This window comes from Erigeron canadensis, chromosome 4 (genome assembly GCF_010389155.1).
Source record: "Erigeron canadensis isolate Cc75 chromosome 4, C_canadensis_v1, whole genome shotgun sequence".
Classification (NCBI taxonomy): Eukaryota; Viridiplantae; Streptophyta; class Magnoliopsida; order Asterales; family Asteraceae; genus Erigeron; species Erigeron canadensis.
In genome coordinates this window covers 31425288-31442492 of record NC_057764.1, presented here as the reverse complement: position 1 = coordinate 31442492, position 17205 = coordinate 31425288, and the positions used below count along the sequence as shown (strand labels likewise).

Below are 17205 nucleotides of genomic sequence, written 5' to 3'. Positions count from 1 at the left end.
TTTGATAAAAGTTATATGAATTGAGTGTGTTTTACATGTGTATTTCATTGGTATAACTTATATTCATCAACTATTATATAATACAAATAAAAGGTATTTATGTTTAAAATTGATAAAGTTTGATTTTAAATTTTTAAAAGTGGACAAAATTTAGGGGAGCTAAGGTGGGGAGTATATACGTATACACAAAATCATAATTAAATAACTATATCAAAGAAGAAATTAAACCAATCAATCTCCGACAAATAAATTTCACGCGTTCTCTCTTTCTCCTTTCTTTCCCATTACACACAAACAAACATTACACACTTAAACCCTAGATAGATATAAAACACATCTTTATATCTAGCTGCTAGTCCATATGTTCTCATTTTGGATCAGTACTAGCGTATATATATGGATGATAAGGATGAGGTTGACCCAATCGTCGGTGGTGATCTTAAATGGTCATTCAACGCCGATTACAGTTTTTTTGATGCTAGAGGAGAAAGCGACAACGTATTAAACGAATTTGGATGGAATTATGATGGACCGATTTTTGATCGGGTTGACGTTGTTGGACCTGATGATCAGGTAGTAGGTTCTGTTGCGTGTACTGATCATCAAGCTCGTGTTAATGATGAAGTAGTAGGTAATAATGTATTAAAGAAGATGATGATGTCAAATCGGTTGGATTCTTCAAGCTCGTCGGAGGATCGACCCGAGTCTTCCACTGCGTCCGGTGGTAGACCTCTAGAAAGAGCGTGAGTTATTATATATATACACTTCTTGTTATTAGTAATTATATAGTACTGATAATCATAATTGTTGTCTGTTCAAAAAAAATTTTGAACCACTATATAATAGTTAAAGAGTTAGCATTCGACATACCACAGTAACATCCAATTAACAGTATGCAGAGCTTGAATCACGCATATCTGGTATGAAACCAGGTTTCTCAAAACCCCCCCAAAACTCTCGAACCCTTGATTGATTACTCCAAGTTCTAACTATAAACACTACTATACATTAAGCTAAAATTTAGTTATAAAGATATATTTTTACTTTGAGTATGTCTAGTTAATTAATCACGGATAAAGAGTATATATATATATATTCATACAAATTTTATGAGAAATGATTTCTTGGTATTTTTGTACGTGAAAATAGAGTATAGACTATAGCTATCAACTGAAAAAGCAATTAGTGCCAAGTAGTATTGCAATGGTACACTTTTGTTGATTATAAGAGAAAATATATCGAGTTATACTTTAATTAGTTAGTCCAATTCGATCCCTACCTAGCGATCGAAAAATTAGTATTAATTTGGTTCTATATGTATATGGTGGTGGCGTGTTGGTTTTTGTATCCATTTCTACGTAAAATGACGACATTGAATGGTTGGAACAACCCCTTGCACGAAATCGTATGCAATATATATGGATACATACATAAATAGGTTTTAAGTAAAATAAAACAAATATTAAAATAAAACAAATAAAATAATAAATTTCCCTTTAGTGAAAGCAATCGTGCATCATGAAAATCATTGTGCATCAATTGTTTCGTGAATCTTTATACATCATTTTAATTATGATTTAAAGGTCGATATCTTGTTTTATTTGTTTTAATTTTAATACCTAACCCCCTCTATATATATATATATATATATATATATACCAGCACATGGTTATTTTGAAATTAAAAACCAAATTTGTCAAAAACTTTACAATAATATGTGCTTATTTATATGTAATTGCTATTACATCCAACATGTGGTAAATAACTACATATACGGATAGAAAGGTAATTTGTATGTTTAAACGTCATGTAAAGAACATCCGTCACGTTTTAATACATATGAACCAAAGACATGCCAAACACCATATATACATATAAAATAGAATCCATATATATGAGTTGTTCTTAAAGTGTATAAAATAGTTTTATTTTTGTTATAATATTTAGAGATTGAAATTTTAATATCAAAATGTTTAGAATTTTTTATCCTTAAAACTGCAGTTATCATTTTTAAAAAAAATTAGTACTCCTAGGAAAAAAGAAAAGACTCTTTTTCATATGTATATCTTTGTGTGAAATAGGCTTATTGTAGTTGCTATTGATATACATTAATTGCATCCTGATGCGTTTCTTTAAAACTACAAATAAAAAAAAAAAAAACTCTTTCTAAAATAAGTAAATTATTATTGTCGTTGTTTGTGGAACATGTAAATCGTTTGACACTCATTTTTGCTTTTTTGGATATTGCACATGTGGCTCCGTAAAAATTGCATAAAAGTTACTAAACATAATGCATCCAATCAAAAGTATTTGGTGTCATGTTTCATCACAACATTAACTAATTTTGCATTTTGTGGCCCCTAATAAATGAGAGTAGCATATAAAACCGTTAACATCACCATACTGATGTGCTACATGTAAACTCAATCATAGATAACATTTTGGATCTTAATTATCACCAATTCTAAATGTAATACTATTCACACTCGCTTGATTATAAGGTGGTGAAACTACTGGCCACAAAACTTGATTTGTTTTCTACTTTTGCTAGATTGTGTTTTTATTGCACTTTTCTACCCAAGATCGATAAAGTTTATGATATCCCATTATAGGAAGATCTTAAATAGTAGTTGATTTGATACATAATTGAGAGTCTATGTTTAACTTAATTAATTTCTCTATTTTTTTAGTTTAGGTAACTATCTACTTAGGGGTGTTTGGTATTTAGGATTAGAATGAGAATGAATTTGCCGATTTGCGACACAACTCCTTACGTGAGTTCGAAAAAGGCTTATTTTCTTGGGTTTGATACTCAATTTTTAATCCAAGCCTATAAACAAAACAATATCAATAGAAGTACGTGATCGATAATATATAGTCAAAAAAGTAGTAATTTGTAAATGTAATATAATATCGTATATAGATAAAATATTTTCATAAACATGGCCCTTTTATTTTATTGTTATATGTTGAATTTAATAACTCAAACTTAAGCAACATTTAATGTCTAATTAATTAAAACTAATTAACATGTTATTTTCTTATCTATTAAAAGAATATTGTTCTAATAATTTATCGGTCAATCACAATTCTCATTCATCTTGAATTGACTATTCTTTCCAAATATGACTTTTGCGATTATAATTATAAATTTAAAAAATATGAGCCCACAAAAAACTTTATTTGTTAATAGAAAAAGTTTTGTTAATTTTTTTTTCTCTCACAAAATTTCATTTTTAGTTTTTCATAAAAAAAAAAACCCATAAAAAGTCCTTATTTTAAATATGTTTAACACTATTTAAATTTTCATGAATATTAAAGAGAATCTAAAGTTTATCTATGTTTTAATTTGACATATGATAATTTTCAAGAAAACAATGATAATTTCATATTGTCTGCAAAAAAATTTAATAATTGTTTTCTTGAAAATGTCAAATTATCATTTTATTTAATTTTGCATATTTTTAAATTTGAGTTTATATAATAATTCATTCTAATTTGAAATTATCATTAACTTCTTATGAATTTAACACGAGATTAAATCTAAAATAAACTACATCATGATATATATCAACATTAGTATTTATAAAAAATGTTTGTTGTTTTTATTTTTCATTGTTAGATTCATGTTCATTGAGAAAGAATTAGACATTTTACATACGTAGTAATATCTATATATCTATATATCTATATAATCTTTATATATATATATATATTGTTATAGATTTATTTTCTTTGAAATTCGATAGATCCTTTTATTCAATACTTTATTTATTATTAGATATATCATAATATGTGTGTGCATATTATATTTTTAATTAGTTGAAAATCATTAATAGAGATGGTGTTTGAGTTGCTTAATCATTGGAGGGAATGTGAGTACGTGAGTTGTTGATTATATAAAATAACTTATTAATGAGAATTGATGATAATGACAGTTTTTGAAATGTTTTCATGTGTATATCCTAAGGTTTGTGTATTTGATGGAGTATATAAATAGGTTAACACACCAAAACTTTCCCCATTATGACCTTGCGATTTCTATAACATCCCAGTCTTAAAAACTAACTTCATCAATGAGAAAGGTAGCAAAAGTTGAAGGAAAGTATAATAAACCTTTGTTTTTATACCAATTTGTGTTAGGTAGACAAACTAAACATTTACTTGGTATAATTTAACTATTTAACAAAACCAATCAATTTAATCATGAAAACAATTTTCCTTCATCCCCGCCATCCAACGGACGGCTTTTAAGCCCTCGTTTATACTTATATTTAATAGTATTAATAATAATTAGTTATTAGTAATTACATTAGCCAATAGTAATTATGAATCTAAAAAAGGATGATGATTTCAGCAAATAATCCAAAGGTTAGAATCCAAAATAAATTTTCATCCAAAGGTAATGATTTTTTCAATAAAAATCTTAGGTGGTTCTTTTATAATTATTTTTAGATTGTTTTATAATAAATACCTTCAAATCAAACACCTCGGTACTAATTAAAGTTGGTTTGTTTTCAGGAAAAAGAAGGGCCCAAAAAGAATCCGTGAGCCACGTTTTGCATTCATGACCAAGAGCGAAATTGATCATCTTGAAGATGGTTATAGATGGAGAAAATATGGCCAGAAAGCTGTTAAAAATAGCCCTTTTCCTAGGTTCTATTCCACATTAATTCATATCATATACAATTAATTAATCATATATATACGCACATTTACAATGCCCATCCCCCTACTCTATTTAATTCCTGCAACCATACATCAAAACAGAATCTAATTAGACTCTTAACCTCACAAGAATTTTTACCTTAAATGATTCAACCTGTTTGGTCATTTCTCCCCACTTTTTGTGCAAAAAAGTACGAGTGTTTTTTACTGAAGTTTTTAAGAAAAATGTTAAACGACGCTCATAGGGCTTTACTTAACTTGCATAAAAAGGTTGTATCTTTCCATATTAAAAGTTCACCCTTAAATTTTATGATAAGTATACAATTATCTACCCATAAAAAGTTTTTTTTTTTTTTTTATAACTTTCTAATTTTCCTAATATTTTTTCTTTTTCATATAATCCCTCTGAAGGAGTTATTACCGTTGCACAAACAACAGATGCACAGTGAAAAAAAGAGTTGAACGTTCATCGGAAGACCCTACAACTGTAATTACGACATATGAAGGCCAACATTGTCACCACACCGTAGGGTTCCCAAGAGGGCATGTAAGTTATCACGAGTCTGCCTACGCAAGACAAGTAGCCCCTACCGCATTGCTGCAACCAGTTAACTATTCTACAACACAATTCCATAATCAAGTGCGGACAATTGGTTCCTTACAGCCCCAACCACAGTTAGGATCAAGTGACTTGTTAGGAAATCATTTATCTGATAAACCGCCTCACACTTCCTTTCAAAATTCTCATGGTGACCAAGGGTTACTTGGTGATATTGTGCCCTCAAGAATGCGCAACCAATAATGTAAAGGTACATATATATAGATCCTTCATATATTTCCCTTTACACTAAATTGAAAGTTTGTTTCCTTTTTACATGCCCAGGCTTTAGTTTATATACGCATTTAAGTAATTAATCGAGACTAACTAGTCGTATCATTATAAGTTCATTTGAGCTAAATTTTAATTAAATGGATCATGTTTTTGTAATATAGCTAGCATAACATGCTTTACACTAGGTGGGCTTCATATCATTGACCTTATCCTGACCAGTAATAGCAGCAAATAAGGCGCTTTTTTTTAACAACGAATTAATAGTTAGTAGTTAGAATTCGAGAAATATGCACCTTTGTAGCTCAGTTAAGTTACTGCCCATGAATGGACCTTTGGTAGATATATATGCACCTTTACAAGCAAGCCAATTAAATGAATGGACCGGCCTGCAGACTAGTTGTTCACAAGTGGCCGGTATTCGAAAGCCAACACATATACATATCATATGGTGTCCTACACAGCTTGATTATTATTTCTAATGATTAGATGTCACATAATAATGCATGTATTAGCGCACATTATCGTATGTGCTATAAATCCAAAATCTTTTTATCTAATTTTGACCGTAATTATTTTTGTTTGTACAACATAATACTTGATGAAATTTATATCAATGAAAATATATATAAGGCTTAATTTATACGTATATAATTTACATCAAGTGGTATTTATATCAATGAAAATATATATAAGGCTTAATTTATACGTATATAATTTACATCAAGTGGTATATAATACAAAAAAAAAATATTTACGGTCAAAATTTTAAAAGAAAGATTTCAAAAATCAAAATAAGACGTTTAATTTGGGAGAGTATAAATCACAATCATCATAAACATATATAGTGTGTTTACTTTGATGAATTATGTATTACTACTAGCTAGTATAAAATATATATTGCTTTCATGTTATTCAATTCATTTCAAGTTCTCTCCCAACTCCCAAGTGCCATATATATACAATTAGTTTCGATCCCTTTTCTTGATGAAGAGAGCCGATTCTAAGCTTGATACCGGCTTTGATATTCATATCCTCTAGATAGCTAGCTAGAAAAGCATGCAGATGATGATGGTAGCTTTGAGTTAGAAAAGATTAGTATATAATTGAAACACTATCTTTAACTTTGTTTGCCAATGTCCATTAGAATTATTAGAAAGCTAGCTCATTATAGAAGGCCACTTTTCTATCACTTCTAAGTTCTAACTTTGTTTTTTTCAACATATTCCAATCACTTATTTGCTACCCCAACTTTTCATATTATATTGGTCACCCGTGCGTTGAAAAGTTTTATACGAGTAGTTCTCAACCATCTCTCTCTCTATTGTAGAACGGCCCACGTTATAACTTATAAAAAAACGGTAGATTGATAGGAACCGTTTCATCCCATGTATCGAATTGATACCCATGTAAAAAAAACGGTAGATTGATAGGAACCGTTTCATCCCATGTACCGAATTGGTACCCATATAACCCCCAACAAGGATAGTGTATTAAGGTAATTTAACCACTTAAATTCAATTCTGCATCTGACAAGATTCGAACCCACGTTATAACTTATAATCAAGCAAAAGATTTGATGATTACATACCACAACTTTAAAGAATATTTAAATTTAAAGTTATAATATAATTAACCTAAGTTAATTGATGGTGGCAGGATATTGTAGTTAAAGTTACCCCACCAAGACGTACTCGTGCAACACATGAAACTTTTGATGGAGATGCACTTGATGACATTATTTTATATGGAGAAGTCCACAACATTGCTAGCTATGTCTTTCTTTTTAGTTAATTTGTTCTACATTAATAGCCAAAGTTCTTGATCACTTTTAACATCATTAAATCTCAACATGTACATATGTATATGTTGTATCGATAAGAATTTATTTGCTAGCTATACAACATGATGAGTGTCAATGAGAAAAAGAAAAAAAAACCCCGATTTTTTTTCCTTATTTATCATCATTTTTTTGCACATTTTTTTATGGTCAGAAATAGTTATGGTAGCTTATAAGCCAAGTCATTATATAAAAATCATGTACAATGTATAGCAGTAAATGATACCTAGAACGTTCAATTATCGATATTTTTTTTAAGTTAAGAAACAATTTCAAGTTTTCTGTAGAGACAACGACAAAGGGTGGTGACGGTCGAACTTCGACAACTACAACTTAGGGTCGAAGGTGGTGTGTAACATATGGAGTTGTTATTAATGGCTTAGATATCACAGCTCAAGCACCAAGTATTAACACCAAAATTGAATTTTTAAGTACAATGGATAACTACTATCTATATTTACATAACTTAATTGATATATAGAAAATTCAAAGACCAATTAATAAACAAATGAAGATCGATATTTATTTTGAGAGCAGCTAATAAAGATTATGATTTGTGAGCGAGCATATGATGGAAAAATCTGTTGGGCTACTAAACTATGTATTGGGCTTGAATTGTGGGCTTACTATTTATCTATAGTCTAAAACTTATAAAGTGAGAGACAACTTTAGTTGCACGACACCGCCGCATAAGACAACCCATAATATAGTAAGCACTAAGCAGATAATTGTCACGAATCGAATATATCATACAATGGATTCAAGTCTAATCACAAAGATTGTACATATATTGATGGGAAGTGATATTTGTGGTACATCTATAAAAAGAAATATTACTAATTTCACTTCCTTATATTGATAGGTTGCATATTTCCCGATGACAGCTTGCCAACGAGTGGAGGCACCCAAAATTGTTAGCTTTAGCATCGAAAATACACACAAGATCCATTTTTACACAAAAATATTATCTTTCCGATATATTCCCATTTTTACACAAAAATAATGGGTGCCTTTGCCCAGGGTAAGGATAACTGCCTGGTGGCATTTGACGGTGTACAGACGATATATACTTTTGAGCCTATCCAGGCAACAGATATCGTTCAACCTGTAACGATGTATGTTTTTTTTCCCTTTCGTGTGTGTGTATATATATATATATATATGCCGACAATTTCTGATAATGATATAATTATTATATTTTATAGGTACAACCCGTGTTACGGCCGATGAGTTTACACACTGTGATCTCAACGACCTGAGGCAGTAGCTGGGAAATATATGTCAAACCCGTTCAAATAATTGATGCTCTTTCTTGCCTTCTCAGACAGTCATCATTAATAGTGTAATTAAGGCACTTTTATTTCATTCTTACAACACCGTACCTACATTACTAACTAATTATTTTAAATACTTTAATAATCCAACTCTACACCCCGAAAGACAAAACATCTACCAAAACCAAGGCGTTTATGGCTAACCGATAGTGGCAGCTTCGTACTAGAACGTAGCGTAGATAAGGATTCTTGAATAGTCTCTCTGAGCTCAAACGAGAAAGTGTGTTGTTTTTAAATCTTGTGTTGGATGAGTCAAGGCTAGCTTATTACTGTCCAATTAGCTTATTTTCCATATTTATTCAAATTTCAAAGTCACGATGATAAAACTTATATAAAGTAAAAATCAAAAAACACTATAGTTCGAAAATAAGCTATGCCAACAACCCCATAGGATTTAGTTTTATACAAGCTAGCTCTTAGGTTTTGTCATATTTTATTCTGTTAGGATTTAGTACTTGTTATTTTTGCCTATAATAATACCTCTATCACATTAGAGGTGTCATATTTTAAACTTTCAAAGTCAAAATATTCCAACTTTGACCATATATAATTTTGTTTGTGTTAGATAATACTTGATAAAAGTTATATGAATTGATTGTGTTTTAGAAGTGTTTTCATTCATATAATTTTCATCAAGTTTTATTTAATACAAATAAAAAATATTAAGGTCAAACTTTATAAATAAAAAATTATGACACTTCTAATGGAACGAGAATTGTTAGATGTTAAAGATTCCGCTTAATTCTATGGCATAATGGCTAGCAGAGAATGTGTTTGTTGATGAGGATGGTGTGAAGACATTTAAATACCCAAGTATGTCCAAGACTCTAGGTGGTTTTACTCTTAATGTTGTTGCTGCTAAATTCACCGACTCTCAGATTATACTTCTCCATGGTCAACCTGGTACCGGCAAGACAACCTTTATCAAACTCCTGGTAAAAAAAAACTATTATCCATCTCGATCTCTTTATTTTGAACGCCGCCCTCTCGTTCTCATCATAGAGGCTAGCTTATTTTTTGTTACCATCAAATGCAGGCTGGTGTCAAGTATCCTGATACCATTCAAGGCAACATACCCTGTCTGAGTGTCTCTTACAAGCCACAAATCATCAGACCCTCCCAATTTCATTCAGTCAGGGCGTTGTTTAAAAACCTCAACTGCAGCTTATTTGAGGATCCTTGTTTTGTATCTACTGTCACAGAGCCTCTTGAAATTTTACCACTGATGGATAAACGGACGACAAATCTTTTGGATTCTCAATTGCAAAGGGTTGGCCTGTGCTTCTGTCTCGCTCGGGTGATTAATCAAGTCCTTCCTTTGTTTCTCTACACACCTACGTACACAACATTTAACACTACCTTTTTCTTCTAATTATTTTCTTTTTCAGGATGCCGATATATACCTTATAGACGAACCAACGGCAAGTCTTGATCAGGTCGAGCGTGATACAGCTTCACAAGTTATAAAGAGATTCATACAACGCTTTAAGAGGACTGCATTAGTGATTGAACATAACCACGAAGTTGCAAGTTATCTAGCCGATAAGGTCATTGTGTTTGAAGGGACACCGTCTGTTAATTGTGTCGCAAATCCCCCTATCCAACGGAATGAAGTTTTTCCCATCTAACAAGTCTACGTTGTAGCTATTAATCTAAACCTGCTACTTTTTTAATACATTTCTGAATGCGAATATATATTCTCAGTTGGCCAAACACAATTATGTTTTATCCTAATAAAAAGTAGCATCCTTTATTGTTGATCAACTGTTACATGTTTACTATCTTTTTACAACAGCCTAAAATATATACCCAATAAACTGATTAAGAAGAACAGAATGAAGTTGAGAATCAATCGAACTTATCATGATAGTCCCTTTCAAAAGGCTAATAGAAGGCTATTAAGTAAAGACCGTTGATGCTGATTTGGTTGTGAGGCTTCAGCCATACACATAAAATACAAGCTATTGTACAATGGTATAACAAAGTTAAGTTGGGTACAAATCATATCCCTAATAAATAAACCTTACATACATAGATCCAATGTAAGTTGGTAAAGTGGGTCGGATATATTAAGGGTCAAACAGACTCATGTCAAACCAAGTCAATGTCCACGGGTTGGGTGGGACTGACTAATCTATTTATCATCCAAAGATGCACAAAACTACACTTGGTAGACTCTACAACTGTTTCTTACAAGTGACTAACATGGTAAGTTAGAAATTGCCTGTACGAATGATTATACTTGCTACTGATTTTAGTAACTTATACATAGAAGCGAATGGGTCAATAACAGATTCGATGAAACTTGCCATTTTCTATATATGTCAGATTGTAAATGGCCTTAGACGGTAATACCTTTATAGATACTTTTTTAACAAATCATATATAACTAATTTATCGACTATGATTAGAAAAACATTAATATTACAAAAAAAAAAAAAAAGGTTAAAATCTTTAGCAGTTTAAAAGGTTGTAGAAGTAGACTTGAAGCCCATTTGACCCATTTCCATTTATCTAAACTTTTGATTTTTCAACTTTCAAGAGAAAACACAACTCAGATAGACCCATCCTTAAGTATGCATATGACCTAATTGAGTCATTGCTAACTTTGGGTATCAATCATTCTATAGATCGCAATTTGTACCCATGACTTTCTGATCATAGATAAGCACCTAGAAGTCAATGTTGACCAAGATACATTAGCATGAATTTCATAGTCCATCGCATTCCAAGAGACTACTTACCCCTTACAACAAAATTTTTTAAGTAGGAAGATTTTGCTAATAAACTTCAAGAAACCTCTTCTTATTGGCTCCCTACCAGCACACATTAAATATAAATAACATGAACACTACAAATCCTTACAAGTTTTTTAAACCAACTAAACCTTTAGAAAAAAATCATATAATACTCAAAATCTTGGAAACTGAACATGTTTTCTTTCAAGAAACACAGCAAAACTTTGATGAAATATAATTCTAAGAAAATTGCAACTCTAACCTTTTGAATTCATTTCATGAATAAAATCCAAGAACCAACATGAACTTTGATTCTAGTCCTCTTTTGGAACTGGGAGATTAAGATCGATTATATGTTATTGTTGTTAAAACATTCCTTTTGACTTCTTGGTTGGATCACCATTTCTAAGTACACCGAAATATCCGATTCCTACTATACCACTAATGGATAAACTGATGACAAATCATTCTGATGTTTAATTGCAATGGGTTGGCCTGTGATTCTTTCTGGGTGATTAATCAAGTCCTTCATTTGTTCTTTTCTTTTTCTATTAAATTACTAAACAACACTATCATCACTTTTTCTTCTTCTTATGTTTTCTTTTCCAGGTGCCAAGATATATATACCTTATAAACGAACCAACTGCAAGTATTAATCATGTCCAGCTCATACAACACACTAAGAAAGCTGCATTTGTGATTGAACACAACCTTGAAGTTGCAAGTTATCCAGCTCATAGCGTTATTGTGTTTGAAGGGACACCGTTGGTTGATTGTTTTGCTAATCCACATTTGAATGAGCCCTAATAGATACGATTACACCTTATACATTGATAGAATGTGTGAGTTGGTATAGTGGGCCGGATGGATCTAACCGACTCATGTCAAAATGACTAATTGTATACGTGTTGGGTGGGACTACTAGCTAAACTATCTATCATCCAAAGATGCACAAAACTACACATGGTAGACTGTATCATCCGTTTCGTTATAAGTAACTTTAACATGAATTAATCAAGTAAAAGAGATGGAAATTGTGTGTAGGATAATTATATATACTGTTGGTTTTAGTGACTTATACATAGAGGTGGGTGAAAGAACATAAGCATAACTGACTACTCGATTAGTACCTACTGGTTTAATTATGAGAACCAACGACTCGGTTAATACCTACTGGTTTAAAGGACAGGGTATAAGATTTTGAACTTATCAATATGTTAAAAAGAGGTGTGAAGGGGTGTAAACGAGCCGCGCCGAGCCCGACTTTTGCAGTGCTCGAGATCGTTTTAGAAGCCCGGGCTCAAGCTCGAGCTCGTTCGAATCTTAGTGTGTAATTTGCAGAGATTTACAATATATGAAATTCACTTACAATATACACACTCAAGGCTTACTATATTTATATGTAATTTGCAGAGACAATATGAAAAGAAAATCGTGTTGTATTCTTTTAGTTAACGTGCTCCTCCTTTTTAGCAACAACTAACCCACGTTATCTTCTAGCCCATGATCTCCAAGTATTTTCTTCCTAATTACTTGGTCAATTAAAGGACTTATTCTACCTATTACTTATTAAACTCACATGCTAATAACCAATAATAAACATGACTTAAAACTAACTAACTAAAAATCAATATTAAATCCTACATTCACCCCCTTAATCTTGATTAGGTTCTTGCTAGTTGCTCGATTCTTGCTTGCATTCATTCTTGCTATCCATGCTAAACCAAAATCGGTTTTCCTTACTACTCTTGCTAACTTGCTTTGATTCGAATCCATTCTTGCTTGCTTTCTTTGAATCTTCTTGCTTTAATTAACAGGGTACTTGCTACCCGTTTCATGCTTGCTATAAACTTGCTACCCGAACCTTCATTCTTGCTATCTTGCTGTTTCGGTTTCTTGCTTCTTGCTACACAAACCATAAAGGTCTGGTCTTGCTGCTTGCTACGAGTCACACATGACCTGGCTCTTGCTATACAAACCACATGGGTTCGTTTTTCTTTCTTTTGGATCGATGCTTTGTCTTTCTTTCATGTTACACCGTCCTCTTTCTTTCTAACTGATTTTGATCAGTTTACTTTCTCTTTCAATTCTGATGTGAACACATTCAATCTTGGGTTCACGTTTTGGTCTAATGTGAACTTTGCGGTCTTTGGCTCACACTTTCGGTCTTGGTCTTTCTCTTTCTTTCTTCCCGATCAATGACCAGCCTTCATACTCATCTTGTCATTCTAAATGCTGCTGCTTCTTTCTTATTGGTAACACAACTTTTTCTTCTTTCTTGCTTGTGTCTCTTTCTTGCTGATGTATCAGCTTTTTTTTTTTTTTCTCTTCTTTCAAGTCATATTACAAAGGAAGAGAACCACAAAATTCTTCTTAATATGCAATGTTCAAATTTTCCTAAATAATTCCGCATATGATAATAAACAAGTATGATTTCTTCATATTTCAAGACTAAAGAGTGATGGAATAACACTAGAAAGAGTTACAAGCACTATTTAAAAGTCAAGGTAAGTATACTACCTGAATACGGTTGGTTATGGACATCATATTCTTTTTTCTCTCTTAGGTTGAGTTCAACGTTGCTCTCCTGGAACAATAACTACCTTAAAAGTACTAGGAGGCAAATAGGCCATTAGGTACTCTTTTGTATACTTAGTGTCCACAGGGATAAACTCCAACATAAATTTCTCATCAATGTTTATCAACATGAGTTTCACATTAAACACATTAGATGCAGCTTAAAGAGAAACTAGATCCCCCTCATAGCCAAGCAGGGAAAGTGATTCACAATAGTCCTCGTAGCTTTCCTCCCCATAAAATGAGCGGAATTTTGTCTTAAATTCTATTTGGTGCTCCACAAGCTCGTCATTGACTATCTTCCTCACAATTTTGTGTTTCTATTGTGTTTTTAATATCAGTTTCGCCAGAGCATAGAACTGAGTGTTTCCGCCATGGGACACGTCTTCATCATCATCAGTAGGCATTGGATCCTCCTTGAGCCCATATATATTTATCCGGGCTAGCAGTATTTCCTCACGAGTAGATGGTCCTTCAATTAAATCAGAATCGGTGAAAGGCATTTTCCACTCGATTTTGGCCTGTTCTTCCTTTTCCTTTAAGAGTCATTGATCTAGTAGATACTCCGCCGGTTCCAAGTGAATTGGGCCGATTGTCCGCCATGACTGCCTTCAAAACCACCTCTCTTTTAGGTTTTCAAAGCTGATATCTAATTGGGCCTGGTTTCCAACAGTTATTAAGATGCTTACTAACAAAAATAGATTAAAAAAAAAAAAGATAAAATGGTTAGAAATGCAACTCACTTTCGTTTTAAACGGTGAAATCATGGTCGAAAATATAATAGATAGATCGATGATAAAGAAATCCAATGTCATCACTTATCTGCTTATTTATAAATATTTGCTCACAATGATCCAATCTATATTTTGTTATAGAGAATGATGGATAGATCTTTACTTTCTTCGAGTCTCACAAAGATCTCAAGCCCGACAGTCTCCTAAAAGTGAAAAGGTCTACAACAAATAAGAAAAACAATTTGTGGGTTATGTGTAGATGATGGTGATTTATAAAGGATATTTATGTCCACACAACAAGCCAACCCTATCTTCATTCATCAACATCCTTTGTGTGGACATATATGATATAAAAATTATGATTTGTTCGGCGGCTGTACTAGAAAAAGAGACAACCTAGTATCCTAAAATGATGACGGGCTTTGGTGTATTTCGACTGGACCAAAAATAAACCCACTATCAACCCACATAAACTTAAGCTAAAACCAAAGCTTCAAGCATCAGTTTATTTAAATGAAAATCAATTTAGAATCTATTTATATACACTGCACGTCTATAAGTTGGTAAAAGTTAATTAACTTATACATTAAGTATCATTTTTGATGAATCTAATAATGGAGAATATCACTACAAATACACTATTTAAAACATTTTACATTAAAGGATCGGGACATAGGATCTTGTGTTGTTGATTGTTGGAAAACGTTTTGATAAGGATCGGGACATAGGATCTTGCATGATAATATTTCCCTCTTAACGTATTATAGATTTGTATATGTATGCATGTGATTGAGATAACGAGTAAGTCCACTATTAGTGGCATAACGTAAACGAGTAAGTCCACTATTGATGGCATAACGTAATGAGTAAGTCCACGATTTGTGGCATAACATAAACGAGTAAGTTCACTATTAGTGGCATAATGTAAATGAGTAAGTCCACTATTAGTGGCATAACGTAAAGTCCATGTTGATGGCATAACGAGTAAGTCCACTATTAGTGGCATAACGTAAAGTCCATGTTGATGGCATAATGAGTAAGTCCACATTCGTGGCATAACGTTGTTAATGATATTGTTTAACATGTTTATTGTGTATGAATGTTTAGTTGTAACGTAATCTTGACATAACATTTTGTGATTGTATGGATGACGAGGTAAGTATATTCATCCTTGTTTATCGTTAACGGTTGTTATTCCGACACTTGTTTCCTTTTACTTGTCCCTACGAACTCACCAACTTTATATTGACGCATGTTAGTACACTTTTCAGGTGAACATGTTAACTCATAGATGGATTGAATGGTTGATTGCTTGATCATGCTAGAATTGGACTTGGACTTCTTGGATCCGTGATTCATTATTTTCCCGATTAGGGGATTTTGCTTATGTGTGATCCGGTTATTTGCTCTATTGAATGGTTCGTATGGATTACTTAATCCTTTCTATGCATTTAGATTTACTCTACATAATTTTCATGTCGTGTTGTGTTTTTCTTGTGATGCCCCATGATTCCGCCTTGTTGGGGTGTTACAAGTACACAAGTCCACAAACTTGCAATGTCCTGATAACAAACTGGTCAACGTTGTAACCTCGGTCATGAAGTCAATACTACTCTCGCTTTCATGTTGTGGAAGAACGTAAAAAGGATTACTTAGGTTTCGTATCCTTTTAAAATTAACCATTTAGTTTTGTTTTAATCTTTTTATATATGTAGTCATATAGTTTTTCTTGTAGTGACATTTTATGTAGCATGTTTGTGTACATATTGGTGTCGTTCCAACATGGTGAGCTTCTTCACTTTTGGTTTGTGAATCTCAGAATCAAAGGCCAAATTATCAACAAACCACTAGCATTTTACTTGGTTTTAACTAGTTTGCTCCTACTATTCCAAAAATCAGTAAATAGACTACCAGCAATTTACGAATTATATATAGCATATAAAATGGTAGATAATTGGTGATTAATTATTGTATTCAAGACAGCAGTACCAAACTTAAATAACAAAAGCGTTAGAAAACATATTACACCATATCGTGTTAATTTAGGAGTGCAAATCTTGGGTATTTATTTCTCTCCGAGATGACAACAACCATTTATTGTTTTCTATATTTATATCATTGTAATTGCCTATAAATTATGGTTGTCTTCTTCATTGTAAAAACATCTCTTTCAATCAATAATAAAAAACCTTTTGATATCATCATATCAGAGCGGAGTTCTGATTTTAAGCTAAGTCGGTCATCCTCAACTTTTAAGTGAAAATAATGAATGAGTTTTAGATCTAAGGAAAAGATGATGATAGATTTAGTGTGTAAATGATGGATTGATAGTGGAATAAGGTGGATTTGGTGGTGATTTAAGGTGGGTCAAAACGGTTTTTTATATGTGGGTGTGGGAAGTGATAATGAATATGAGTGGGTTTTGGGGCTTTATAAAAAGTATAATGGTTGGAATATGAGATAGTGGTTCGACAGCTTAAGGTAA

The 17205-nt window shown here is 32.1% G+C and overlaps 2 protein-coding genes and 1 long non-coding RNA gene across 3 annotated transcripts; 2 read left to right on the top strand and 1 right to left on the bottom strand.

Moving 5' to 3' along the window:
- Positions 1–250: 250 nt before the first annotated feature.
- Positions 251–7435, top strand: LOC122596275 (probable WRKY transcription factor 57). The gene is made up of 4 exons (XM_043768826.1): positions 251–743; positions 4522–4656; positions 5080–5477; positions 7157–7435. The coding sequence occupies exons 1-3, from the start codon at positions 397–399 to the stop codon at positions 5468–5470; spliced, it is 873 nt and encodes a 290-aa protein (XP_043624761.1). The 5' UTR covers positions 251–396; the 3' UTR covers positions 5471–5477; positions 7157–7435.
- A 2051-nt stretch (positions 7436–9486) lies between these two features.
- Positions 9487–12216, top strand: LOC122597404 (ABC transporter E family member 2-like). The gene is made up of 4 exons (XM_043770004.1): positions 9487–9606; positions 9708–9941; positions 10060–10284; positions 12019–12216. Exons 1-4 carry the CDS (start codon positions 9487–9489, stop codon positions 12214–12216), a joined length of 777 nt encoding a protein of 258 aa, XP_043625939.1.
- A 614-nt stretch (positions 12217–12830) lies between these two features.
- On the bottom strand, positions 12831–15077 carry LOC122596641. Its single transcript, XR_006323354.1, has 2 exons — positions 14730–15077; positions 12831–14645 (listed from the first exon to the last, which is right to left on the bottom strand). It is a non-coding gene; the product is annotated as an uncharacterized LOC122596641 (long non-coding RNA).
- Between the last annotated feature and the right edge of the window lie 2128 nt (positions 15078–17205).